Source organism: Dipodomys merriami, unplaced genomic scaffold (genome assembly GCF_024711535.1).
Source record: "Dipodomys merriami isolate MVZ:Mamm:240054 unplaced genomic scaffold, mDipMer1.0.p SCAF_98, whole genome shotgun sequence".
NCBI lineage: Eukaryota > Metazoa > Chordata > Mammalia > Rodentia > Heteromyidae > Dipodomys > Dipodomys merriami.
The window spans coordinates 2,655,617-2,683,257 of NW_027206601.1; the positions used below are offsets into that span (position 1 = coordinate 2,655,617).

Here is a 27,641-nt window from a genome sequence, read left to right on the forward strand (position 1 = left end):
ATCCTGTACCCCCAAACCTCTGTATCTTCCTTCCATTCCCCTTCCCTGTCCCCCTAATACCCTCACATCCCTTCCTGCAATCCTTCCTACTCTCTGGCTTGGCTCTCAACCTGTAGGTTTCTTGCCCCACTTGTGTTCATGTCTGTCTGTTCCACCCCAGCCCCCAGGATCTCTGACATCCTCAACTCAGTGAGGAGGGGCTCAGGGACCCCAGAAGCCGAGGGCCCTTTGCCAGTGGGGCCCCCACCTTGCCCATCTCCGACTCTCCCTGGCCCCCTGCCCACCCCGTGTAAGTAGCACTTCAAGTGGCCCTGGTGTCTCCTGGGAGGGGTTCACGGAGGTGAGCCCTCACCCCCACCCTGCATAGTCTGCTGCCAGCCTGGCTGCAGGGATGAGGGGCACAGGGCCTCTCTGCTGGATCATGGAAATTTGCATCAAAGTGGATGAAGAAGCCACAGGTCTCAGAAAAATGTGGCTCATAGTCATGAAGTGTGTGTCTGTGTGTATGTGTGCACACATGTGCACACGTATGCCTATGCATGCACACACCTGTGTAGAAGCATCCAAAGCAGCATTCAGCAGCCTGGAGCACTTGCTGCCCTGTGGCTACACTTGATTCTGATGAGAGTGGATTGAGCAATGATCCCTGCAACACAGGAGCAGAAGCCCCCCTCCCCCAGGACAGGGCCACCTGCGTGAGAATACACCTTCCTGGATATAGGACAGGAAAAGAAATTCAGTCCTGGGCCCTGAGAAATTCTCACATTCTGGCTGTCAAGCCAGACATCAGTGAGCAGACTTGAGGGGCAGCCAGGGGCACGGGCGGGCGGGGGGGCAGGCGGGCGGGCGGGCCGGCTGGAGAGGCAGGCGCAGGCGGGGCAGCTTCCCCAGCCTGTGTGCTGACTGCCCGCCAGTATCACTTACAGGGATGGATGACATCCCAGGGCTGCAGCCACCGCCACCCCCACCTCCGGGGAAGCGCGGGCCTGGGGGTGGCATCCACATGCTCTCAGAGAACAGGTTGCTGGGCCAGGGGCCTGGCATGGCCGGGCAGTGGCTGGGTGAGTACTGATGTCGGGTGAGGCCTAGGGCAGATCACCCCATCTTGTTTTCAGGCTAGGCCTGGGGAGGGGGAGAATGGGCTGTTGCAAGTGGGAGGGACCAGGGCAGAGGGGAGGGGACGGAGTGACCCAGAGAAAGTAGTGGTCCTAGAGATGGGGTTCAGTAGCCTGAAGCCACAAAGGGGCATAGATCCTTACTGTGTGGCCTGGGAGTATTGGAGCATATTCTGGGGAACATGACACCCTCCCCCAGCATTGCAGCATTGCGTGGTGGGTAGAGTAGGCTGGAAGTAAGGTGCTGAAGTGTGAGACCAGGTTCTAACTGGTGATTGGGGGGAGAGGGGGACAGACCAGGAAGTGGACAGACAACAGAACTAAAGAAGGAGGCTCAGGGAAAGGTGCATGTGGTTAATAGGCACTAAGTGAGGCTTCTAGGAATATCAGGACCCCCATTTCTGCAGCATCTCATCTGATTACAGAGGCCCAGTGTCTGCAGCAACACCTGTCCACTGGGTCTGTAGTAAATAGGTGCTCTAGGGAAGAGCCAGGGGTGCACTGAATGGCTGCATCACCCTAGGGCCATGATCTTGAGCTTGGCTTGGAGAGGTAGCACGGCAGGGATAATGGAACTATGAACAGGTGTCTTGGGAGGGACTGAGCAGAGCTGGGGGCTGAGGGCAGAGACATTGAGCAGGCTTAGGAGGAGGACCTGATAGGTAGGTTGTGGGTCCCCCTTTCCTAGGAAGGGATCCCTTGCCTTACTGTGGAACAGGGCTCTGTCCCTCCCCAAACACAGGACCCTCCCCACACAGTTCTCCTTGCAGCCTGGCCTCTTTCCCTAATCAGGGATTACTATGATCTAGGCTGATCCAGGCTGATCTCTAGGCAGCTGCTCTGCCTCTGGCAGCTCCAGACACTGAGGGTGGAGGCTTTACCAGAAGGCAGCAGGGGTTGGGGGGGGAGGGGGACAAGCCTTCATGGGCTCCACCTGGATGCTTGGGGCCTTCCTAGGGAACTTCAGGTGGGGGGTTGGAATCCCATTTACCCTGGGCCTGGGTAAAAAAAAACCTACTCTTGCTAAACTTCAGCCTCCATTTCAGTGTATGGACAGCTTGTCTGTAGCAACAGGCCTTACTACCTAGGCATTCGCTTCACTTTGGGCTCTTGATCCCTCCTTCAGGGCACTATGCCCAATGGGGTCTGGACAGCAGCTATTTCACAGGTCAGGAAGTGTCTGGCAACGTCAGCTTCCCTTTCTGTAGAATGGAGGTTGGCTCCCACAAAGGACTCTTTCCAGTAGTCACCAGACCTCTGACCTCCTCTCTGTTTACTTAATCCCTACTCTTCACACAAACTACCACTTTTAATGTTTTTATGGTTTGAAAACAATTATTGAAGTGAAGACGAGTTCCACTTTCCAGGGTGTAAGAAAGCATGCTGAAGTCAAGAAAGTAACTCACTCAGTTCCAGCCTCATAAGTGGGGAGGTGAGGGCCTCCTATGGAGGAGGCTGCTCCTGTCAAGAGAGACTAGCAGGCTGGGAAGGTGGCTCAGTGGTAGAACGCTTCCCTTGCATGCATGAGGCCCTGGGTTCGATTCCCCAGCACCACATAAGCAAAAAGAAAAAAAGCCGCAAGTGGCGCTGTGGCTCAAGTGGTAGAGTGCTAGCCTTGAGCTGAAGAGCTGAGGGACAGTGCCCAGGCCCAGAGTTCAGGCCCCACGACCGGACCCAAAAAAAAAAAAAAAGAGAGACTAGCAAACATCAGGAGTGACTGGGGCTGTAGAGGGCATAAAAGGGAACCCCAGTGGGGCTGGGCAAAGAGCTGGCTGCAGGTTTAGAGCTGTCACACCTGAAGCTTGGAGTCTCCTCCAGAAAGCACAAGAAAGGGGGATGAGTACTCAGAGGGGGTGAGATTGATTGGAATATGTTGTATGCATGTGTGGGGCTGTGGAATGAAACTCTCTCCTGGATAATGAATGTATGTTCATGTTAAATGAGATACAAGAGCCAGGCATGGATGGCTCACACCTGTAATCCTAGCTATTCAAGAGGCTGAGATCTGAGGAGCTCTAAAGCCAGCCTAGGCAGGAAAGTTCAATTAGCCACTAAAAAAAGCCAGAAGTAGAGCTGTGGCTAAAGGGGTAGCATGTTAACCTTGAGCACAACAGCTCAGAGACAGTGCCCAGACCCTGAGTTCAAACCCCAGGACTGCCCCCCCCAAAAAAAGAGCAATGAGAAAGGGGGGCAATGCCAGAGTTTTGTAGCTGGGAGGGGTGGGCTGCAATATCAGGGGCTGCCTTGGGATCCAGAAGGTAACAACAGAAGTCACCATTGTGTGTTTGATTCCTCTCCCAGAACCAGGCACAGATCAGGGACCCAGAGCCAGAACTGGAGAAGGGATTTGGAGCACACAGAGGCTGGCTGTTTAGAGCAGATGACTGCAAGCTATCACATAATCTAGATGCAAGCTCAAGTCCATGAGTGTACATGCACACATACAAGCATGTGTCCAAACAACACACAAATGGGGTACCCATGTACTGTGTCAACAAATAGGCATGCATGAGTATTCATGCCCTCAGTGTGTGTGCACTCCCATATGTACACACATACATGCACCCATGCTCATATGCATTGTGTATGAACACTGCCTGCACAAGCACACATGGATCTAGGTTCCATAGGAATCCAGAGCCAGTACAGCTCACATGTGCCCAGGCCAACACAGATGTCCCGGTGCTGGCACACACATGGCACACCACCACTCTTACATAGTGGATGTGGACTTAGTTCCCTCTGGAAGTGGTGGGCTGAGCACCCAGAGGGCATGGAAGCTGAAAGTGTGACAGACAGCCCTATCATTGCTTCTCTGCTTCCATGTTTTTTGTTTGTCCTGGATTATGTGTTTGTGTGTGTGCACATGTGTGTGCATTTCATTCCTGGGGCTTGAACTCAGGACCTTGCACAAACTAGGCAGGACTCTACCCACCCTTTTGTTCTCACTTTTTGAGACTTTTGTTCTTACTTTTGTTTTTTGCTACCTATGCCGAGGTACTCTCAAACTCTCCATACTCCTGTGTCTGCCACCAAGTAGCTGGGATTAGGGCAGTCTGCCACTGTGCTTGGCCCCCAAAATTTTATTTATTGAGGTGCCAATATGGGGCTTGAGCTCAGGGCTTCACACTCTTGCTTAGCTGTTTCACCCACCACTGTCACTCTACTTGAGCCCCCACCTCTGGTTCTCACTTTTGGTTGCTTAACTGGAGTTGAGTTTGGTGAATTTATCTTCCCTGGGTCAAACCTTGACCCTCAGATCTCAGCCTCTAAATACTAGATTATAGGATGAGCTACTGGTGGTACCTGGCTGTAAATTTTGTTGAGGGCTTTAAAATTTTATTATAAAGATGATGTATAGAGGGTTTCAATTATGTGTCAGGTAAAAAAGTACATTTCTTTGTGGACAATGTCATACCTTCCCTAGCTCCAGGCTAAAAGCTGTCTTATAATTCTACTGTAATCAAAGCAGTAAGGAGGGCTTCCAGCAAGTGCCCCAGAGGCCAGTGCTCGGAGCCTTGGGCCTGGGGTTTGCAGACAGTTGAGGTGGGAGAGTCTTCAAACAGTACATGGTCCAGGACTGAAGGCAGGTAGAGAGATGTGGAATGCAGTAGCCAGACTACCCTGTCTTCCTGCATGGAGCACAATCTCCCAAGTGATCCTGCTCTTGTCTTTCCTCAAAAGCCCACCCTCCTTCCAGGGCCCAAGCCTGCTGACTGCTCTTCTGTGGCTGCTGCCAGCCTTTGGTGACCCCTGGGAAGGGGGCACTCAGTGAGCAGGCACAGGTGAAGGATGGAACAGGAGGCCAGGCCAGGGCCCATGCTATAGGGAAGCCCAGGGTGGGGCCAGTAGATGCAGGAGGGGAACTGTGGGCTGAGTTATAGGGAGGTTCTGTTGTCTTCCATTCTGCATTTTCTGTACACTTTGTAATACCTATGGAGTATTTCTGCTATTTAAAAACATTTTCTCCAAGAACAACACGGTGGATGCTATGGCACTTGGAAACAAGTCATTGGTGTTGGTGAGGGTGCTGGGACAGTTTGGGCATAGGTGTCAAGGTCTGGGAAGGGGAGCCAGTTCCAGGACTGGGGCGGGATGTGCTGTGTGGATGGCACCTGCAGCTCTGGCCCAGCCCAGCCCTGCCCTGGGCTCTGGAGGGCTGTCCCGGAGGGTGCAGGCCAGTGCCCACTTGTCACTTGGGGTATCTTCCTGTAGCCCGGAAGCAAGAGATCATTAAGACCACAGAACAGCTCATCGAGGCTGTCAACAATGGAGACTTCGAGGCCTACGCGTGAGTCTCTGGGGCCTGGGGCTTGGGTGGGCATGTGGGCTGTGGAGGACAGAGGATGCCCCCTCACTTGGGTTCCCACCCCCCAGGAAAATCTGTGACCCAGGCCTGACTTCATTTGAGCCTGAAGCTTTGGGCAACCTGGTCGAAGGAATGGACTTCCACAGATTCTACTTTGAGAACCGTAAGTGAGGAAGCTGGGGGGGTAGACTGGAGGAGGTGGCTGGGTCAGGAGAGCCCCCTTCCCCCTCGGTCAGGGCTGGGGCTGGGCCAAACAGAATCGTGTCTCCCCACGTAGAGCTGAGGTATGGGGAGGGCGGAGGTGGGCGCAGGGGTCGTTGTGGAGGGCATGTGAGCAGGGAGCATGCGTGTGGGGGGTGCCCAGTGTCAAGCCCCCACCTATCTGCAGTGCTGGCGAAGAACAGCAAACCGATCCACACAACCATCCTGAACCCACACGTGCACGTCATCGGCGAGGATGCGGCCTGCATTGCCTACATCCGCCTCACGCAGTACATCGATGGGCAGGGCCGGCCCCGGACCAGCCAGTCTGAAGAGACCCGCGTGTGGCACCGCCGGGATGGCAAGTGGCAGAACGTGCATTTCCACTGCTCGGGCGCGCCTGTAGCCCCTCTGCAGTGAGGTGAGTGCTCTGGGATGGTGGCTGGCTGGTGCAGAGTGGTGGGAGCCGCTCAGGTCCCTTCCCTAAGTTTACCACACAGAATACAGCTTGGTAAGCCAGAGGTTTGGGGAACCCAGGCCCTCCTCATCAGAATCTTTGACATCTGAGGCGAGAGGACCCAGATGGTAGGTTCAGGGGCCAAAACCCAGGCAGAAGTGGAGTCTGTTGCCTGAGCTTTTCCTGGTGGGCCCCTTGCTGGATATGATCTTGTTCTCTCCCTGGGGGAGTTGGGGGGGAGGGGACACCTTGCAGATGGCCAAGCCTTGGGTCCTCCAGGGCTGGGGTAGCATGCTGAGAAAGGTGACCTAACCCTTGTTTCAGAGCTGCACCTGGTTTCGCCGGACAGAGTTGGTGTTTGGAGCCTGGCTGCCCTCGGGCGCACGGCCTGCCTGTCGCATGTTTGTGTCTGCCTCGTCCCTTCCCCTGGTGCCTGTGTCCGCAGAAAAACAAGACCAGATGTGATTCGTTTTTAAAAATAAGATGACGACAACCATACACACACAAAAAAATTGACATCGGATGAAATGGAAACAAACTAAAGAATGGAAAAAACTGTAAAAAAAAATCTGGCATTTGTGGGGCCACCCCCCCCCAAGCTCCACGTGTGTCCATTGCTCTCCTGGCCTTGGGGGACCCTCGGGGCATCAGTGTACCACCAGGCCCCCACTTGCGTGCTGACCGGTGTTAGTCTGTAGGTTCGCACTCACCCCATACCTCAGGCGTCTGCATACTCCTGCCAACGCATGGGCCCCGTGTGCTCGCCTGACTGTCCTAGTGTCAGGTGTCTTGGGGAGGGATGTGGGGCTGCCTCCTTTCCTGCTAGTTGTGCCTGAGAGTCGCTGCTGTTCCCGCTTTCTTTCCCTTCCCTCATCCCATGAAGGGCTGGGTGTGGGCTCCCCCACTGTGGACCCACCTTCCAGCATGGATTGTCTGTCCCACACTCTGGGAGTGGGCAGAAAATGGCCTCTCCCCCCTCCCCCAGAAGGCCATCAGAAAAGCCCTCAAGCACTCTGAGCTCCATTTTGGTTCTTTGGGAGTAGGGTGTGGAGGGGCACAACTTGTCTCCAGGCCCCGTGCCTGGCAAGAGCTGGCCAAGAGGACATCTGTCTGCAGCTCCAACTGGCACAGCCATGGAGAAGGAACTGTCTAGAGGCTGGCCTCCTTCCTGATTGGGGTGCCTGTCCCCTGCCAGCCAGAGCAAAGCAATGTGGCCCTCACCCTGTCTGGGCAGTTCTTCCTGTGCTGCTAGGATCAGAATCTACTGAGGACTGTGGGCCTCCAGTGCCTAGTGGATGCAGGGAGCAGGCCAAGCTGCATCTGGAGTGTTTGCCTATGGAGCTTGGGGTCTGGGTCTCAGGATGTGGCTGAGTGATGTAGCAAGTAGTAAAGATGGGTCAGAGGGCAGGATGCTTCTAGGTAGAGTCAGGGGTCCATGTGGGCGTCTGCTGGTGTTGGGAGCACTTTCAAAACCTGGACCTGGGTAGAAGCCATGGTGGGAGCCAGCCATGGAAGTACAAAGATGTTTGGGGCTACAACGTATGAAGCCCTTCCAAGCAGGCTAAGAATACAACCTAGGAAAAAGGAGGTCTGAGGCAGAGTTGCGTGGGTGTGAGGCCTAAACATCAGCAGGAAGAAGGGAGGCTTGGCTCTGTACATTATGCTGCCTCCAGGGCACTGGCAGTGCTCCAGGCATGGGCTACTTGGGCTTGCTGTGATTTGGTCCCTCTTGATGGCGCCACAGGAAGGTGGGACTGTCCTAAGTGCAGCTGGGTGGGGGAAGTGAGGCTGCAATGGAGTTGGGTGGGGGCCACCAAGAACCGTAGTTGCAGGTGTTCAGGGGCTTCCACCCTAGTGTTGCCCACTTGCAATTCATGTTTTCAACAAGGATTTTCTTTATCTCCCTTCAAGTCAAGTCAAGCCAAGGAAGGGGCATAGAGTGGGAAACAGGACACAGGATCCTAAACTCCACGGGGACTGTCCACCCATGGACATTCAGAGTGGACATCACCTTTTGTCCACACTGTGCCCAGGACAGCTGTCCCTATCCATGGACACAGGGTAAACATCTGCCAGGCTCTGTACAAGTGGCTCCAGACCACTGAACATTGGCCAGACTTGCCACAGCGTGTGGCTCCATGGCTGGCTACCCTGGCGTCCTGGGACCTCCTTCTCTCCTCTCCCACTCACCTTGTTAAATCCACAGAGCTGCCTGTCTGGGATAATTCGTTTGTTTTTGTTTTCGTTTTTGTTTTTTGTTTTTTCCTGGGGGATAATTCTTTTGCATGACCCTTTCTTAAGAGCAGGCCACTCCTGCTCTGCTAGCTAGGTGTTCACGGGTAGAGTGTCGGCCAGGCCAACACTGTGGTGCTGGTGGCCTTCTCTCTTCTCTCTTTTTGCTGAGTTTCATTGTCTTTTCTTTCTGAGCCTTGTAGGTGTACAAAAATTATTCTTATTTTGTTCTGTCTCGGGAAACTGCAAATAAAAGAAAAACAGGACAAACTGTTTCAGGCCCAGCTGGGTGCTTTATGCTGGACCCTTGCCAATTCCCACCCACAACACAGAGCCACACCTACCCCTGCCCCAGACCCGGCTCAACCCCAAGCCTTGATGGGGTGTGGAGGGATACAGGGGCCTGAGTGCCTCTAGGGTACCTATCAGCTCTCCCCATTTCTTCATATTGTCCTCTCCAGTCTTCTGGACCCCAGCCTGGATGCTGGAACCAAAACTGGCCTCCAGCTCCAATGCCATGACCTCTCCAGTCCCCCACTGGCTGTAAGTTCAGTATACAACATGGCCAGAAAAAGCCCTTTTTAGGCAGGAAGGAGTCCCAGGACCAGGATTCTTCTTTCACCATTCCTCCTATTTGACACATGTTGGCAGTTCTGGACAGGAAGACATGTGCCCAGAACCACCAGGCCTTGTTCCCATGCGTTATTCAGATAGACACACGTGTGCTAGTATTCACCATTCCTCCTATTTGACACATGTTGGCAGTTCTGGACAGGAAGACATGTGCCCAGAACCACCAGGCCTTGTTCCCATGCGTTATTCAGATAGACACACGTGTGCTAGTACCAGTTATAAGGCAACCACTGCAGAGTGAGGAGGCTTGCTTTGCTCAGAGGCAGCCCAGATCCAAGATCTTAGATGGGGACAGAAAGGACCTAAGATATTCAGGGGCAGTTGAGCAATCAGGATCTTCATGGCCAGATACTGGGGGCCCATGGGCCAGCTCTTCCTGGATGTGAAGAAAAAGGCTCCAGACTAAGTACAGGACAATCCTGTTTCCCTGTAATTTCTGCCAGGCCTGTCTGGCAGAAGCTTTGCCCAAATGTCCCTCAGCTATAAACTGTACCTCAGCTTAGGGCACAAAGCCCCTGAGGGCCTTCCTCAGGAACACTAGCCTCAGCTTGTACAACCTGAATTCTTAAAATCTCCCTTCAACCTGGAAGCCTTGTCCTGGGTAGCCGCTGCCTACCATTTCCACAGCCATCTGCTCAATGTGGGCTGACTTCCACTCCATTCACCCAAGGTCCTGCTACTGTTGTCTGATATTTATATTCTTCCTGGGATAGACGTTTGAACGCCAAACATGCCCACCCGTTAGGTCCAATTAACTTGTAGCAATATGGATGCCCTTGTACCTCAGTCTTGACAGCTAGGAGCAGCAAGATCCATGTATCTGCCGGAATTGGCCAAAGTTCCCAGCTGCTTCTATCTTGAGCATCTGGTTCTGGATACCTTTGCTCTGTCTGTGGGGAGGGCCTCCATCTCAGCTTTGTGGTCCCCTTGGGCTATATTGGGAGGGTGTTCTTAGGTACGTGGGCGCACAGGTGGTAGATCCCAAGAGACAATATGAAAAATCTAGGCCAGTGCCCACAAATACAGCAGTGACAGGCTCTGTATCTAGGACTCCACTCCCCTATCAGCTGTAATCAGAGGAGCTTTTCCAGGCCAGACCTCCCCCAAGAAAGCTACATGCTACAGATCCTGAACCTCCTACATGCATTATTCCTGAGACATTTTTGCTCACAGTCCTGGTGGGGCTTTGGGACAGCACCCAGGAGGATTAACCAACCCTACATGAGGCTTTTTTCCCCCTTCTTTTCAGGCATAAGGGACACAACTGAGAGGTATTTCAATCACCTTTACAGTATTTTGGGAAAGGTCCTCAGGCTGTCACCCCAAGAAGGCACAGGTTAATCCTGAGCTCTGCCACGGTCCAGGGCTGCCTCCAGCTACAAGAATCGCAAGTACAGGCAGCAAGCAAGGCCTGGTCAGCCCACTCGGACACAAACAGGTTGCAGAGGCCTGAGTCTCCCCATCCAACGTGTGGGATGGCTGCACTCCTCAGGGATTTCCCACATGCCCTAAGATGTTTCCACATGTGCTATGGAAAGCCAAGTGGTTTCAGACCAATTAGGGGGCAGGGGACAGGGAGGGGAGAAGAAAAGCCTGAGTGGGAAAGTACCTCCCTCCCAGGGTTTGCACTGTAGTACACCCTGGATGCGAGAACCCAAAATTGGCCTCCAGCCTCAATGGTGTCACCTCTCAGTCAATACATTGGCCAACAAGAAGAGCCAGGAGGGGCTGGGAAGGTGGCTCAGTGGTAGAGCGCTTGCCTTGCATGCCTGAGACCCTGGGTTCGATTCCTCAGCACCACATAAGCAAAAAGAAAAAAGCCGGAAGTGGCACTGTGACTCAGGTGGTAGAGCGCTAGCCTTGAGCTCTTCAGGGACAGTGCCCAGGCCCAGAGTTCAGGCCCCACGACCGGATAAAATAAAAATTAAAAAAAAAAAAAAAAAAAAAAAGAAGAGCCAGGAAGGTGTTTAGGCAGGAAGGAGCCCCAGGTTACAGACTAGAAAACAGAAATGATAGGGCTGCTTGAGGGTGCCCTCATCTGGTAAACAGCAGAGAGAACACAGAGCTCTTGCTAGACAGTTCTGAAGAAAAGGTTATGGTACTGGGCCTGAAGCTACATCTCCTGGGTGGCATATGACCTCTTTCCACAGGGGCTGGACTTGGGAGGGAACAAAGCACAGAACTACATTGGAATTTCAAAGACAACTTTATCTAGACAGTAATCTTCTCAAAAAGAGAAATTAGGCAGCAGTTATTAAACTACTCTTGCCAAATGATTTAACATAAAAATACAACAGACAACAGGGAAATGCAAGCCATCCATCCATTACAGAACCTGAGTCAGACCCACTCACTCCTGCCTGTTGAGGAAAGGCAGGTAGATAGATGTGGGTGAACATGGTCTCACTTCTTCCCCCAAACTCACCCCTCCATCACTCCCCAGCCTGCTCCACAGCAGCCAGCCATCCCACCATTTTCTTCAGGGTCCAGACCCACTTCACTCATCTTAGCTATCAACAATCAGGCTGAGCCTGTAGCCTTCAAGGAGGCCCTGGACTAGGGATGTATGGCAGTAGGCAACTTATGTGAGATGGCCACTCCAGAAGGCCCTAAAGCCTTTTGGTCTGCAGCGCCTATGGCAGCCTAAACTAACCAGGGGAATGAGACCTCAGTAATAACAGAAGACTCCATCTCCCACGAGACCTCAGTACTAACAGAAGACCCCATCGCCCACGCAATCCCTGCTCACAAGAAGTGTTCAGGAGTATGGCAAGCTCAGGACAGGGCTCCTGAGGATCAGAGCACACCAGTTAAAAACCCACAGATGACAACATTCTAGCAGGAGTTTCTGTGGTGCCACATTGAGCACAATGGGGTATGAAGAGGCAGTTTGGGACCCCAGAACATCCCAAGTCCACCCTTTGGGCTGTTCCTGCTTGGTTCCAGGGCTGGGCCTCAGGGATGTGCCAGTGTCTCCTGATGAGGAGAGGCACCAACTTAAGATCAGCACTCAGGCTCCACCCCCTATAGCTGCCTCCTACCCAGGAAGGAGCTTTGCAGGTCAGTGCTGACCAAACCACAGCTGGGTGCTAGTAGTTTTGGGCTGCTGCACCTACTCCTGAAGCACAAGGCAAAGACTTGTTTAGTTGTGAAGGCCCTGGGCTTGCCAAGACAGTCTTGGGGACAGAGGCAAATTAAAACCAGTCTGGGGATGACAGCACCCACTACTTTTATCTTTATGGTTAAAGTCCAACGGCAAGTCCAAGAGGGTGTGTCACCATGCTGGGCAGCTGGGGGCACCTGTGTCTGAAGATGGGACACTCCCAGCTGACCTACCCAACCATCAGAGCGGCCTGTCTCCTGGACAGAACAACTACAACCCACCCATCCCACCCATCCCAGCTCCTTCCAAACACTTCCCATGTTACCAACGTGGAACTGGTGGAAGGTGCTGTACGTCAGGCCTTGCCCAGCCTAGTAGACAGGCAAGCTAAAGAAGTTTGGACTTTGTGTGAACCACTAGCCTACCACATAGCTCTGGTCACTGTGGTGGACTGCCTGATCCCCCACAGTGACACATACAAGATTCAAACTCTGCCCACCCTAACCCTGTCACCAGTGTCCCCCCCGCCCCCCACTGTTGTTAATATAGTTAATGCACAAATGAAATCCCAAGATGCACCAAGGATCAAGAAAGAACTGCCCCTGAACTCCCTCCCATAGCCTTGGGAGCTGGCAGAGAACAAGCCCTTCAGCATCTACAGGAGCCACTCAGAGTTTATGTTTTCATTTCCCTCAAAATACACCTTTTCAGGCTTCAAATTCTTCCCAAAAGTCACAACCAGACATATGAACTTGAGCATGCCCCACCCTTCTACCACCTATCAGTTCCTCTTGGGACTTTAAAGTAAAAATGGCCAGTCTATCCTGCTCCAGGTCTTTCAGAGCATCTCTTCTTCTCCGGGGGCTGCAGTTCTGATGAGAGTGACAGTGACGATCAGTGCAGGCCACTCTGGGCTGCATCACATGATTGCACAGCATGAGTTTTGTTTCCGGGCCTTGAAAGAAACAAAGAGTAGTTGAAGGGGGTTGGAGGATGGTGGGTGTGTCCCAGCTTGGGCAGGTGTGGGAGGCAGAGGTCCACCGGAGGCAGCTGGACAGAGAACTAGTACCAGGAGAAAGGGAAGGAAAAGAGACAGGGACCAGCCTCTCAAGAGTCTAAAGGAGGCTGCCTACCAGTAGATCCCATCACAGAACTTCTATTGCCAGGCTGGCATCCTTATTCCCACTTGATTAATGCTATCAAAAAGTGGGTAAGTCCTGCTGTAACAAGCAAAGAACCAATAATGCAATCTGGACTGACTGAACATCTGAACAATGTTCTGCTGTGATCCTTCCTAGGGGAAGGATGAAGTTCTTCCTGGATGAAGTTCTTCCAGTGAAACATAAACTCTCTGCTCACATCTTTTGTGGGAACAAAATAGCTGTTACATCTTTACTCTTGCTTCTGGTCTCAGGATGTTCTCCTAACACCACCTGGCCATTCCCAACACTGTGCAACACAAAGTAAATGTACATACATAGACAGGCCAAAAGCCGACATCCACACTGGGAAATATAAGCACTGCCTGGAGAGAACCAGGCAGTCAGCTGGAATCATCCTGCCAATGCAACAGAGTTCAGCTAAAGGGAATGCACTAGAGAATTCCGGACCTTTTCAAAGGGGTGAGCATCTTAAAGACTTAGGCCTAATTTTTCAGCCAGCAGAGATAAAGGGTAAACCCTGGTGATCAGAATGGGAACTAACGGGGAAGGGGGGATTATGGACTCCAAAATCACCCAGGCATAGTCACAGAGCAGAGCAAAGAGAGACTAAGTGAACCTGCCACTAACTGCAAGGACTGGGGAGTGGAATCCAAATCCACTCTGGCAAAGTAAACTGAGGATGATTCGTTCCCAGTGAAGGGTGCCAACAGAAACAAGCTGTGAGGGTCAGTGGCAACTACTCACCGTTTTATAGAAGGCTTTAGACTGCGTTCCCAGGACTTCTGATTTGGACACCAAGTCATCGAGCTTCTCTCCTCGCTCTAACAAAGACTCCATGGTGTTGTGCTGGACAACAAAGAGAAAAGAACTCTTTGTGCTATTCAGTAACTGACTTCACAAGAGCTCCTTGTGGAAGAGTTCAGTGCCCACTTTCCCAAGTTCCACTCCAACAGATGCCACCAAGCATGGGAAATGGGTCCCAGAACAGTGAATGTTCTAGTCAAGGGATGTTCTAGTCCCGTGGTGTTTAGAAGCACACACATACCCACATGCATGCATGCATACACATAGACCCCAACAGACTTGGGTAAGCTAAGAAAGCTCATGCATGTTTATACTTGTGTAAGTGCATACCCTTACACAGGGAGGAGTCTCTATGAAAAAAAGCCATACTGGGCACTAGATGGCTGCAATGGGATGGACTATGGAACCTCTAAGAGTCACATTAATTGGAAAGAGGATCTTTGCAGATATCACTAGCTAACATGGATTAGGGTGGGCCCTAATGCAATGATTGGTATCCTTCCAAGAGAAAACAGACACACTGATGTGCACAGAGGAGAAAACTATGTGAGAACCTGGAGTAATTCACCCCCAAACCAAGGAATAGTAAGGATTGCTAGAGCCACTGGGAGTGGAGAGGCCAGACCACTTTCTCTCCCACACAGCTTTGGGAGAGAACAAGTCCTGCCCATACCTTGATCTCCAACATTTGGCCTCCAAATTGTGAGCATATAGTTCTGTTGTTCTGAGTTACCCAGTCTGTGGTTAACTACCACAATGGGAAAGCTGTGCTGGCTGGTCCAGGAAACACAGAGAGGACTTGAGATGAGACAAGTCCAAACTGAGCTGTGCTCTAAGTGTGAACATACTGCACTGCCAAGCAAACACCTTGTTAGTGATTGCATGTTGAAAAGATAGTATTTGGATATCCTCAGTTAAATGAAATTATTACATTTCATCTATTTTCCTTTTGTCATTCTAAAATAAGACTCCCACAAAATCAGAATTACACATGGTGTGTTTTCTACAAAGTATTCTATTTCTGATTCATATATACAGTGTTTTCTGTTCCTGACAGTACCTTGACAGAACAAGCTCTACTTTCCTAAAGGGGCTACAAGCTCTAAATTTAAGAAATGGTAACACTAGCCCATGTTTGAAGGAATATAGTGATGGAAGGCCTCAGAAGAGCCAGTGGCCTTGTTATCAGGGCCATTAAGGAAGCAGCAGCTCACTTTTCTTTCAGGCAGCCATCGCTAGATGTTGTCTACAAATGGGGAATGGAACCAGGCATGGAATTAGAAGTAAGGTTCTTTATCCTTATACATAGCTGGGCAACTCTGATTTATGACAAAATGTTAGCTGGAGAACAAGAAATACAGTAAATGACAGAAAGCTTGCCCAACATGGTCTAGGTACCAGGTTTGAGCCTTAGTAACAAAAGTAACAAAAAAGTTGGCTAGATTAAAGTTAAACATTAATAACCCAGATTTTACAACTGTAGTTGGCACAAGGCTGGGTGAACATAGCTCATCTTCACTGGAGAGGGTAGGCATCCCCAAGTTCTGTGGTTTGCACAGACTCAAACTCAAGTAGCACAAGGAAGAGATACAGGACTTGGGTTGAAAATATGGAGAAATATCATCTCAGTAATCAGAAAATCCAACAGGTCCAAGACAGAGATGCTTCAAATTTTTCACACCATTTATTCCAAATCTGCATTATTTAGAATATGGTCAAAGACCTACATCTTAAGTCCCTTGGGCTGCCATTTATTTGAGGCTTCCTATGTAGCCCAGCCAGCTTCAAACTTATGATCTTCCTGCCTTAGCCTCCTGAATGCTAGGCCTGAGCTGATTTTATAAAATGCAGGTCCTCAAGCTCCTCCCAGACTAATAAGCCCCAGCCCAGGAGATGCTGATGCTTGTTAAAACTCTGCCAGTGTAGACAGCAAAATTTTCTAGCAATACCAGGTTTTCTTCTAGGCTTCATATCCAATCATTTATTCATCATCTGCTGAATACCAACATAAGCTAAAAGTTGTAAAGAGTGCAGGAATGGAAGGATGGCCTCTGGTGCTTATATGCTGGTCAGAGAGATGAGTATACAAATTGTGCCAACACAGTGCCATTCAGGAAGACTTGAGCCGGGAGTGCTTGCCTAGAAGCAGAGCAGAAATGGATGTAAAAGAAGACAAAGCCCACATGTGTCTCTTTATCTTGCAGCAGATTTGAGAGCTAGGGAAGGATTTTATATAGAAGTGACAGATCTATGGCTACTGACTTATGGAATTCAGGAAGTGAGGGAACCAGTTTGAGGTAAGGAAAATAGAAAGCTGCTCACATTCCACATGTGTACAGAAGAATTAATTGTTAAGGGTGATTCTGACACAAATGCAGATTCAATCTCATCTAAAACAGGCCCTTGTTGTGGAACACGGGTGCCATTGGAGAGTATAGTGTGCTTCCTTTGGCCAGAATGCTACAAAGGGAGGAGGTACAATAGCCACATTGGCTCCCAGTTTGGGCCCCTCTAAACAATTGGTGCTGTGAACCAGGATACATACAGGAAGAAGGGACAGTCTGACAAAGGTAGAGAAGTGACATGGATACCATGAAAACAACGACTGACTCAGCACACACGGGGCAGTGCATAGCCTTCTGCTCCTCATTTTTGGTTTAGCTCTCCATCTTCCTACTTACCAAAATGATTTTGGTCTCATCTAGTTCAGCTTGCACTTTAGTCATGGGGTCAGCTTCTCGAGGGTTCTAGGAAAAAGAACCAAAATAAGAACAAAGTTAGGACTGCACTGGCTACCTAGAGACAAACTCAAACAAGGAAGCTTAATTTTCACAGCAAAAAGACAGCTTGTTTAACACAGAGAAGAGAAACAAAGAGCCCACCTATAGATTGGATTCCCAAGCTATAGTCACATCTGAATGTGACTGTCTGTGTTCTTCAAACAGAAGACTCAAGAGAAAATACTGGCAACAGAAGAGAAGTTATCAGACCTGAGTGATCACCATGGATGGCCCTTTCAGGATCATGAGGATTTTGGGCCACATGGTTTCTCTAAACCTACCTGGTATCTACTAAGGTGAGCATCCAGGGCTGTGTACTGGATTGTGGCAGGAGATCCTACTGGCCAGTCTATCCTGTCGACCTGCTTGGAGAATTCATCTAATACCTGCAAGACAAAGTATCCTCAGGAAGTCTCCCACCCTGTTCTACAGCCTCTTTAGCAGCCAAAATGAGACACCAGAGCCCAGGAAGGACATTTAACTGCAAGGGATCCATCGAAGTTAAAGTTCCTCTTTCCAAGTATTTATCATTAAAACATAACCTAAATAGTTGAGGTATCAAAAGTGAAATACAGCTGAGTATGGTGGCTCATGCCTATAATAATCCTAGTAACCTGGATGGCTGAAACTGAGAGGATCAAAGTTTTAGACCAAAGTTTTAGGCAAAAAAAAAAAAAAAATTCCAAGAGTCCATTTCCATGGGAGGAGCTGGGTATGGGTGAGATGTGTCTGTCATCCTAGCTATTACAGTAAATGCAAAACAGGAGGACCAAAGTTCAGACATGGTCCTGGGCACAAAGCAAGATCTTATCTCAGAAATAACCAGTGTAGGAAAGACTAAACACATAGTCCAAGGCCCTGAGTTCAAATCCAGTCCTGAAAAAAAAAAAGGTAAAGAACCTCATCTGGAGAATAAAGGTATTTGCATTGAAAATGACAGAATTGCAGAAGACACGGCACTGGCCCTCTTATTTTTCTAAGATATTCTTCAAAAGTGAATGAGGTTCTCTGAAGTTAAGCAATCATCATGTTTCATGTGCTTGGGCATGTTTTAGTGCTATGAGGGAATAACATGAAGCACCCATCTTCAAGTGTATAATTAACACCATACAAAGAAATAAAATGCCCAGGTGCTGAGCTCCATGGAGCAACTGACTTACATCAAGGGAGGGCACCACTGTAATTGTAGGAGAAACATGGAGTGGATGCAGGATGATCCACAGAAGCCTGGGGAGGAGGACAACAGCTGTGAGGATACAAGGCACAGCTGGCCCTGTTCCACAAGAGAGGACCTGGACATGCGTCATGTGAGGGAACCTGTCAGGGATGTCAAACTGTATTCTGATTTGGAGCAAGGGGCAATGCCTGAAAACATGAAGCTTTTTGGCCAATCATCCCTTGTGCCAAAGGCACTATCCACATTATGGTCCAGACTCATCACCCTATTCCTGCTTAGATAAACCACACTTACCTTTTCCAGTAATGTAAAGGCCACTCTAGAGGGGTATTCACTGTCAGCAATGACCACACCTGCAAGACTGTCATTTCGAACGTAGACATGGCATAGATACTCTAGGGAGACAAGAGATTATACATATGGACAATGAAATGAGGGCTTCACACTATTTTTAATCCCCCAAATCAAAGCACTACAATACTGACTCCTGCTGAGTCAAAAGAAGCTATCTGAAGCTACTCTGGCATTCAACTGCTTGGGTGAAATCTGTGGAGAGTGGCCCATACTCCCTTAAGATCTGTAAGTGCCCGAGGCTTCATGTACAAAGCCAAAATGAGCTACAAGGAGTGAGAAAACAAATCCCAGGAAATATATCCCTAGGAACATTTCCTGCTCATTTCCTCAAGCTCAGGTCAGGTCAGGACTATTTGTGTCTTGGCGATTCACAGATCACTAAAGCTCTTGTGCTGCTCCCAACTGAGGGAACGCCACACAAAACAAGCAGCCTTTATTTTCTTAAGAAACCTTTTCAGAGTGGCCCAAAGCAGGAAATTACCTCTCAAGGCCTCACTCTCCCTTATTATGGTAACACAGTTGGACCTGCTCTAGTCTGTGGTATGTGTTGGGGGGAAAACTGGGTCTAGAATAATATTTGTCACTGCTGCTGAGATTCCAGTGTGAATGCACTGGTACTAGTTCTGCAAAAGTCACAATCCACAGGATTGTTCATTTCTATCACTTCGAAAGAATTGAGAAATGACACAGTTCACCATACCCCAAGAAGCAGAGAAACATTAATAATCACAACTTATAAATAAGAACCTTCTTGTCCTTAAGGATCTGACCCAGAAAATTCCAATGCTAAACAACAGGAAAACAAAAGGTGACAAGATTATAAGCTGTTGCTATCAGAAAAGGACAGAGATCAGTAAGAACAATTTGCCAGAATGAAGCCACATGATGGATTAGCACCTGATTTTATATATGTTCCCAAACACAGGTCTAAATGCACATATTCCACAGAAACTGAGAAGCTGGTCAGTGTTTCAGCAATTGTTTTTAAGTAATAAAGTTAGGAAGAGAAGACAGTCTGAGAAAGAACACAAATGTCTATAACTAGATTTTACTTCTGTGATATTCTCAGAACAGGAATCCCACGGGAAGAATATGCATTCAATACTGCTCATGGCATAACTGATATTTCTATCATCACTTCAGTAACTCCATATCAAATAACAGGAAGTTAGTACATGCATGGGTAAGGTGGCTTTTGTTTCTGCCTGAAAACTTACATGAACTCTGAATTATGAGAGAGATAAAAGAATGACTTTCCAGATTCTTAGTCAAAACAATAACAAATACCTAAGGAGCACAGAATATAATATGACCTCAAGATTACTAGCTAGCCAGGCAGTTCAGAACTTTTAAATCATAGCTATTTGGGAGGCAGAGACAGGGAAATTACAGTCTAAAAAAGACTCCTGGCCAAAAAAAAAGATAGACTCCATCTTAACCAATGGCTGGGTGAGGTAGCAAATTCCAGTTAACCCAGCCACCCAGGAAAACACAATGGCTGGATACAGTGATGCAAGGAAGCACAAGTAGAACTGAAGCCCAAGCATGCAAGGAAGCACAAGTAGAAGAACTGAAGCCCAAGCCAGCTAGGCCATAAAAGTCAGACCCTACATTGAAAATAACCATCGGAAGCATTACTCAAGTGGTAGATGGCCTGTCTAGCAGATGCAAGGTTGTGAGTCAATCTCCAGTAACCCTCCCCAGGAAAAAAATTACTAGCAGGAAAGTTTTTTAATGTAAAATTTTAATTATTAAGGTGATATACAGAGAGGTCACTGTTTTATAAGTCAGGTAATTCATTTCTTTCTTTCTTTTTTTTTTTTTTTGGTCAGTCATGGGGCTTGAACTCTGGGCCTGGGCACTGTCCCTAAGCTCTTCAGTTCAAGGCAATCACTTTACCACTTGAGCCACAACGCCACTTTTGGTTTTCTGGTGGTTAATTGGAGAGTCTCATGGACATGATCCCTGCACAAGGATGACACGCAAATTTGTGAAGCGTTCCATATTTTTGTACCTTCAGGGATAACAAGAACTGTAATAAATGAATTTGAGGGGAGGGGGGGAGTCTCACGGACTTTCCCGTCCACACTGGCTTTGAACCATGCACAGTCCTCAGATCTCAGTCTTCTGAGCAGCTAGGATTATAGGCATGAGCCACTGGTGCCTGGCTATGAATTCTTTTGGGGCAATGTCACCCCTTCCTTTGCTCTCTCTCAATTTCCTCCTCCCACCCTGAGAAAATGCTTTTTGAGAGGCATGCAGATCTAGAGGGTTAAAGGGTTTACTGCTCCAAGAGAATCAGACCCTTACTTCTCAGCCTCTTAGTTAAGATTCAGTAGAGAATTAGACCCTAACCTTAAGTGGCTTAAGCTTTAGAGGTAGCTTTATCCAGCAAGTTTAAAGTTCAACATGGAGAAAAGGAGGCAAGAGAAAACATATTATCAGAAGTAGAGCTCAGTAGCTCTCTCTGTGGCACTGAGAGAGCTGTGTGTTGCCTGAGGAGTGGCAGCTAAGCTAGCACCCACTTAAAAAGCATTGAGTCCTCTTACCTTGTTCTTTGACAGAAGCTCTGCTGCCTTTTGCTGAGCGCTCCACAATCAGTTGACTTGTGAAGGTCATGAATTCCTGCACACTAAGAAGGACACATTTACTTATTACTTTCTTCCTATCACTTTGTCCCCAATATGAGATAAGTTAACCTCTGAACTTCTAAGTCAAACATACATTGCTACTTACATTCCCTTTCCTTCAACCATAGTAACAAACAACAAATACTCTGTAAATAGATGCAAATACAAAAGCAAAACTCACCATTTAAGTCTCATCTGTTTGCCACCCAATTTATCAAAACAACCCACTTCTGGGGAATTTTCTTCAGGCCATAGTTAATTGCTAGGAAGATACAAAACCAACTCCTGCTGTAGCCACTGGATTGCCCTGGCAATGCCACTCACCTTCCCAATAAGTGCTACCTCATGACTGCTGGAGCCCTAGGCATTCTCGAAGAAATGAAGGAAATGGCTAAACCAAGATAAGGGAAGTGGGAAAGAGTTCAGACCAAGACTGAGAAGGAAAAGGTTTTTCATAGGCCCAAAATGGAGATCTAGCTAGAAGGGATCTGTCACAGAAGACGGTTCAGCCAGAAGACTAGGTGCTATGAAGGGGTCTCTGAGGGCACGGCCAAAGCCAACAGAACAAGTGGGAATCCAAGCAGGATGCTTGCAGAGCCATACAGTCTGAAGACCTGACCCCTGGGATCACAGTTCTTACTGGATGTCAAGCAAATTAGTGTGCACTGCCTTAGTAAAATCAGAATTGGTATGATAGTTAAATTAGTTAATACATGAGAGTCTAGCTAGTTAATATATGGCAGTATAGATCCATGGTAGCTTGCTTACCTACTAAGCTTTAGACCTTGGATTCATTAACAGTACTTCCCTGCCTCCAAGAAAACAAAATCAAACAAGGAAGCCTTTGCTTTTAAACTAAAAAAGTGATGGTGCTTAAGAGTAGGACCAAAGACAATGGAACAATTATATTAATCTGAAAGCCTATCTTATAGGGCTTTAAAAAAAAAGCTAGGAAACTATTTACAAGTTTTAAGCTTGAGGTCTTGTGTTAGGAAAATGGAAGAAAAAAGAAAAGGAAAAAAGCCAGACTCCATTCTCAACAAGCTAGGACTGTTTATTGAGGAACTCAGAGGAACCCAGCCTTCCCTTGGGCTTGAAGGCTGAGCTAAGGTGAGGTAGAGGATTTGAGTCAGGGGGTTTATGGAGTCTCAGTGAGGAGACAGGAGTTACTTGAGTTTAGTATAAAGTAGGTATCTGCAGAGAATAGGGTAAGTATTCCCTTATTCAAGGTCTCAAGCTTTATTAAATGTTCAAACAGCTCTACATCTGTCTTGCCTAGAAGGTTCCACCTACACAGGGTCTAGTTCTTTCAACCTCTTCCAACCTTTTTTAACCCTTTCCTGGCCTCAGAGCCTTACAGGCTAAGCCCACAATGGAATGTTTACACCCAGGCTCAGGTTAGATTGTGCGGCCTGTGTCAAGCACATCCATACATACCTAGGTTAATAGGGTGTGTGTGTGGGGGGGGTCAATCCTTCATATTCCATCTTTAAATACACAAAAAGATTGGGCAAGAGAGGGGAGAGGCCAGTCCTTCAGTCTGGTAATCATGGACCATGAAGGATGGAAGCAATCAGGACTCATGAGAAAATGGGCTCAGCCAGAACAAGTACTATTTTAAGAGATATTAGCAAAGAGGTCCCTTCAGTGTTGTCCTCATCAAGTCATCTAAGACTAGTGCGGATATACCAAAGAATCAAGGTACAAATCCTACAATGAAATCTCTGAGAATCTTCAATCTAAACAGAAAGGAAAAAGAAAAAAGAATAAGAGCCAAGTTGGGACCAAAAGTCCCATCAGAGAAAAGCAACAAGGGAGCAGAGAACACAGTAAACGTCAATATCAAGAACTTCAAAAGATGATGCAATAATTCTTTTGCTGGATAAACACATCAGAAAACTTAAGCAGGTCATATCTATTTAGCCATAGTCTAGCAGCATTTTCCATAAAAGGCAAAATGTGGAAGCAACTCAAGTATCCAAAGGCAGATGAATGGTAAGCAAAATGCATATATATGTAAGACTATACATTATTCAGCTTTAAAAAGGAAATTCTCAAAAAAAATGAAATTCTAACACAGGAAACATGGATGAACTTATGCTAAGTGAAAGAAGCCAAACACAAAAAGACAAATATGTGATTCCATTTATATAAGATCCTTTGAATAGCTAAAAATTGAAAACAAAGAATGCTGATTGCTAAAGACTAGGGAAATTAAGGAACAGGAAGTTGGAATTTAATGGATACATTTCAGTTTTACATGAAGATGTAAATACTACATGAAGATGGGAAATACTAACAAATACACATTATGGATGCAATTACTAGTGAGCATTATACTTCAAAATGGGTAAGATGACAAATATTTTGTTTACTTAATTTAAAAAAAATAACAGCTTCAACACTTTTTGTTTTTTAAGGTGGGTGCTAGAGGCTTACGCCTATAATACTAGATACTCAGGAGGCTGATATGAGGATGGCAACTAAAAGCCAGCCCATGGAAGAAAGTCTGTGAGACTCATTTTATCTTTTTTTTTTTGGTCGGTCTTGGGGCTTGAACTCTGGGCCTAAACGATGTCCCTCAGCTCTTCAGCTCAAGGCTAGCACTCTATCACTTGAGCCACAGCACCACTTCTGGCTTTCTGAGTGGTTTATTGGAGATAAGAGTTGTATGGACTTTTTCCAGCCTTGGCTGGCCTTGAACTGCAATCCTCAGATCTCAGCCTCCTGAGTAGCTAGGATTACAGGTGTTTGGCACTGGGCTTGTGAGAGTCTTATCTCCAATTAATCACCGGAAAACTGGAAGTGATGCTGTGGCCCAAAGTGGTAGAGGGTTAGCCTAGAGCCAACGACAAGCTCAGAAACAGCATCCAGGCCCACAGTAAAAGTCCTATGACTGACTAAAACAAAACAAAAACAGTTTTAGACACAGCCAGCAAGGCCTCATAAAGCACTCTCATCAAGTACAAAACAAGCTGGAGGTGTGGCTAAGTTGTAGGGACCAGCCTAGCAAGTCATGAGGCCCTGAGTTCAAACCCTAGTCCCATCAAAAGAATGTTGCACTAAAGTAACAAAAACAGAATCCAAGTGTCATACTGACACTTGATTTCAAGACAACTGACAACGTTCTTGCCCTTTTGTGCAAGACTCACTCTACCCCCTACCATGAATGGGCTGGATCCAGGGGTGGTGCTTCTAACACTTATCTTCCAGCAGTTTTCCAGCAATTACTGGCTTTGTAAACGCTACAGACCCTACGCCTCCTTCCCAATCTTTTACTGGATAGACAGCCTTTTTCTATACAAAGCCTGCAATCTGGGTTTGAGCCTACAATATGGAGTTTCAGTGACTTCACCTCTCTCATACAGAGTCGTTGGGGAAATCTCATGAAGCAAAGCTGGCTCTCATGACACAGTACAAGCGCTCTCTGGTCTGAATCCCTGGGTGCGAGATGCTGGTTTAATATATCCATTTCTGTGACTCGACCTACCAGTTTAGAACATTGGGGCGTGAACCTCGGGAATCTGCTTTATTTCAAAATCCCCTTCTAATCTTCCTAGAAGGGGAGTTAGAAAAACACCGGACGAAAGCCATACGCACAGGAATGGCTGGGCTGGTGCCCCCAAAGTACTGCTCCCTCACAGAGGAGGAAGCCTCCGCCAGCTTCCACAGTGGGAAGATCTCCAGAGACCCCAGAGCCTGTCCTGTCCTCCGGGCCGCCGACCCCGGCCAGCCGCGCGCGGCCACGCCCCCGCCCGCCCCTCCCCCGCCCACCCCTCGGCCAGCCCCGCCCTGGCCTCGCCGGACCCTGCCCAGGCTTGGCCGACCCTCTCCCCGGCCACGCCGGCCCCCGGCCCGTCCCACCGACCCTCTCCCACTCCGGACCCTCGGCGGCCCGGCCGCTCCGCCCCGGCCTGGCCGATCCCCACGCCCCAGGCCCTCGCCGGCCCCCGGCCCGCCACGCCCCCGCCCGCTCACCTAGACCTCTGGAAGAAGCTGAAGGAAGACACGTCGTAGGCGGCTTTGAGCAGAACCACCTTGGGCTCGCCTTTATAGAAGACGCTGAGGCTGTACAGCTTCATGGCGCCACGCCCTCGAGCCGCCGGTCCGGTCAGCCGCGAGGCCGGCTCGCAGAGAGCCGGGGGCCGCGCCACTCAGAACCGTCGCTACCGCCCCCCCGAAGCCACCAAGACCACCCGGCCGCGGGGACTGGGCCGGGCCCGCTCCTTCCTCCTGCCTCGAGGTCCACTTCCGGTTCCGATCAGGTGCTGCCACTCCCGCCCGGCAGAGGGTTGGGGACATTGTACGCGTGTCACGCCCGGATGTAAGGAGACCGGAAGTACGTTGCAGTGAGGGGCGGGGCCCCTACTTGCGAGCCCCGCCCGGCCGGTTCCCAGCGTCTGGGGTAACCCGGCCACGCTCCGCCGCGTTTCTGCTGTTCTGTTGTTCGCCGGTTCCCCACTCTTTCTTGAACCCTGTGCTTTTCCCTTGCCGTTCCTTGAAAACAGCCAATGCAACCTCTTGGTCAGTGGCGCCTGGACCTGTTAGGCCCCTAAGTCAGGGTTTATGCCATCCCATCAGCACCGTTCTCTGCAACCCACTTGGCTGGGTATTTCCAATTGCAGAGGTTCAAAGGACTGTTCCACGGGTCCTCCTGGTTTACAGCAGGAACTGCTGTTGGCAGTGGCAAGCTCCAGCCACCCAACATGTGGACACAACAGTCTTACAAGCCAAGATTGTAATATGGCCCCATCTGCCTTGAGCTGACACAGTGGCCCTACAGGGAGTGGGGCTAGAGACATTTCTAAGAAAACGCCTTAGAACCCTTCGTTGTTCAGAGGACAATGCTTAGGTAGAATAGATTTAAACATATCTACTTCACTAGTAATAACTGTTTTGAGGTTTCCTGCACTTTTCCATGTGATATCTTCACAAAAGCAGGAAAATCTTACTAGCTTACATGCATAGAAATAGATTCGTTTTAAGAAAATGTTAGTAAAAGAGTAAGATTTGGGTTTCAAATGTGAACTCTAGGGCTGGGAATGTGGCTTATTGGTAGAGTGCTTGCCTAGCGTGCATGAAGCCCTGGGTTCGATTTTTCAGTACCACACAAGCAGAAGTGATTGTGTGGCTCAAATGATGGGTGCTAGACTTGACCAAAAGAGGCACAGGGACAGTGCCAAGGGGCTGAATTCAAGCCCCAGGACTGGCAAATAAATAAATAAAATGTAAACTCTAAAATGCTTAACGAACTCATTTGCAGCTCCACTCCTGGCAGCTCTTCCTACTTCTCACCCCTCTTGTTCAACATCTGTGGTCCTTAGGAAGCATCACTGTGTCATGAGATTGCAGATTTCTCAAGTTCATTCATCTTATTGTAAAGCAAGACTTGTCTTCCATTCTATTGTCCAAGCTATCACCCAACTGGAATTGGGTACTGCAACACCACAAACAAAAGTGAGCAAGTCACGTGTCAGTGGCTCATGCCTATAATCCTAGCTACTCTGGAGTCTAGGGTCTAAGAATCACAATTCAAAGCCAGCCCAGGCAGATAGATCTTCACATAAACCTTCAAAATTCTTTTTTTTTTTTTCTGGCAGTCATGGGGCTTGATCTCTGGGCCTCAGTGCTGTCTCTCAGCTCTTCAGTTCAAGGCAAGCACTCTGCCACTTGAGCCATAGCACTACTTCCGGTTTTTCTGGTGGTTAATTGGCGATAAGAGTCTCACAGACTTTCCTGCCCCAGCTGGCTTTGAACTGCAATCCTCAGATCTCAGCCTTCTGAGTAGCTAGGATTACAATTGTGAGCCACCAGCGCCAGACTTCAAGATTCTTATTTCTAGTGAACCAGCAAAAAGCTAGAACTGGAGGCATGGTTCAAGTAGTAGAATGCAGGCAATAAATGGAAAAAGCTGAGACAGGGTACCAGGCCCTGAGTTTGAGTTCTCAAGCTCCAGTATAAGCACACACAAAAAAAGAGAGAAGTAATAGCAACTAGCTGTTAGTCATAAGTGAAGGACAAAGTACTGAGGTGATGAATGCAGCATACATAGTTGTGGGGTGGCACAGTTCTTGAGTCCATGATCCTCCTTGAGTTGGTGGGCCCTAGGTGTATGGGGAGTCCTTCTGCAGACAGGACTGGAGTAATAGTGTCCATGACCACAGGTTCTGGGCAATGCAGAGACATACAGCTTTGTCCAGCTTACAGGACATGACTGCTCCAGCTGCACAACAGAACCTCCAGGGCACTGGATAAAAGTTGTTCAAGGAGCAAACTCCCAGGAAGCCTAGTTCAAGTGGGAAGTCCCCATGCCTGGGACCCTGTTCTCTCAGCCCTCTGACAGTCAGCCAAGACCAGGTAGCTGAGCCTTTTCACTCCAAAAATAGCCTCTGCAGCTCATATGATAAGGGAGCGTTCAAAGAGGCAAACCATGTAGTACTGGGAAATGAAACCCAGGCATGCTAATAAGGGAAAAACAAGTAGTCTACTACAGAGCTACCCCCCCTTCCCAGTGCACAAATTTGATGCCATCACTCTGAGTCCTCAGCAGACCCAATCCCCAGAAATACTGCTCATTCCCCTGCTCCCTCACTGAGGTGTCCCAGCTCTTGCTGGGCTCTTTGGGTCACAGGGAAGGCAGACATGGCTGGCCTGCCAAACATTTGAGGTCTATTGCCAGCTAT

At 48.8% G+C, this 27,641-nt stretch overlaps 2 protein-coding genes across 7 annotated transcripts in view; one reads left to right on the forward strand and one right to left on the reverse strand.

The window, feature by feature from the left end:
- Camk2b (calcium/calmodulin dependent protein kinase II beta) overlaps positions 1–8,587 on the forward strand; it is an 85,172-nt gene extending 76,585 nt beyond the window's left edge. For all 6 annotated transcript variants that reach the window (XM_070014535.1, XM_070014539.1, XM_070014540.1 and 3 more), the window contains 4 exons: positions 5,331–5,406; positions 5,493–5,587; positions 5,813–6,046; positions 6,407–8,587. In XM_070014535.1, coding sequence (XP_069870636.1) covers positions 5,331–5,406; positions 5,493–5,587; positions 5,813–6,045 — 404 coding nt within the window. In that variant the 3' untranslated portion in view covers position 6,046; positions 6,407–8,587. The remainder of the gene's footprint in view (positions 1–5,330; positions 5,407–5,492; positions 5,588–5,812; positions 6,047–6,406) is intronic.
- Positions 8,588–11,134: 2,547 nt separating this feature from the next.
- Ykt6 (YKT6 v-SNARE homolog) lies at positions 11,135–25,255 on the reverse strand. Its single transcript, XM_070014590.1, has 7 exons — positions 24,937–25,255; positions 20,878–20,960; positions 18,269–18,369; positions 17,079–17,183; positions 16,699–16,764; positions 13,958–14,059; positions 11,135–13,005 (listed from the first exon to the last, which is right to left on the reverse strand). The coding sequence occupies exons 1-7, from the start codon at positions 25,038–25,040 to the stop codon at positions 12,970–12,972; spliced, it is 597 nt and encodes a 198-aa protein (XP_069870691.1). The 5' UTR covers positions 25,041–25,255; the 3' UTR covers positions 11,135–12,969.
- Between the last annotated feature and the right edge of the window lie 2,386 nt (positions 25,256–27,641).

Excerpts from the sequence above, each read along its gene's own strand:
- Ykt6 (XM_070014590.1), bottom strand. The coding sequence starts at position 25,040 with ATGAAGCTGTACAGCCTCAGCGTCTTCTATAAAGGCGAGCCCAAGGTG. Across the intron at positions 18,370-20,877 it reads AGCTTCTGTCAAAGAACAAG|AGTATCTATGCCATGTCTAC; the intron begins GTAAGAGGACTC and ends TTGTCTCCCTAG. Across the intron at positions 16,765-17,078 it reads CTCACCTTAGTAGATACCAG|AACCCTCGAGAAGCTGACCC; the intron begins GTAGGTTTAGAG and ends TCTTTTTCCTAG.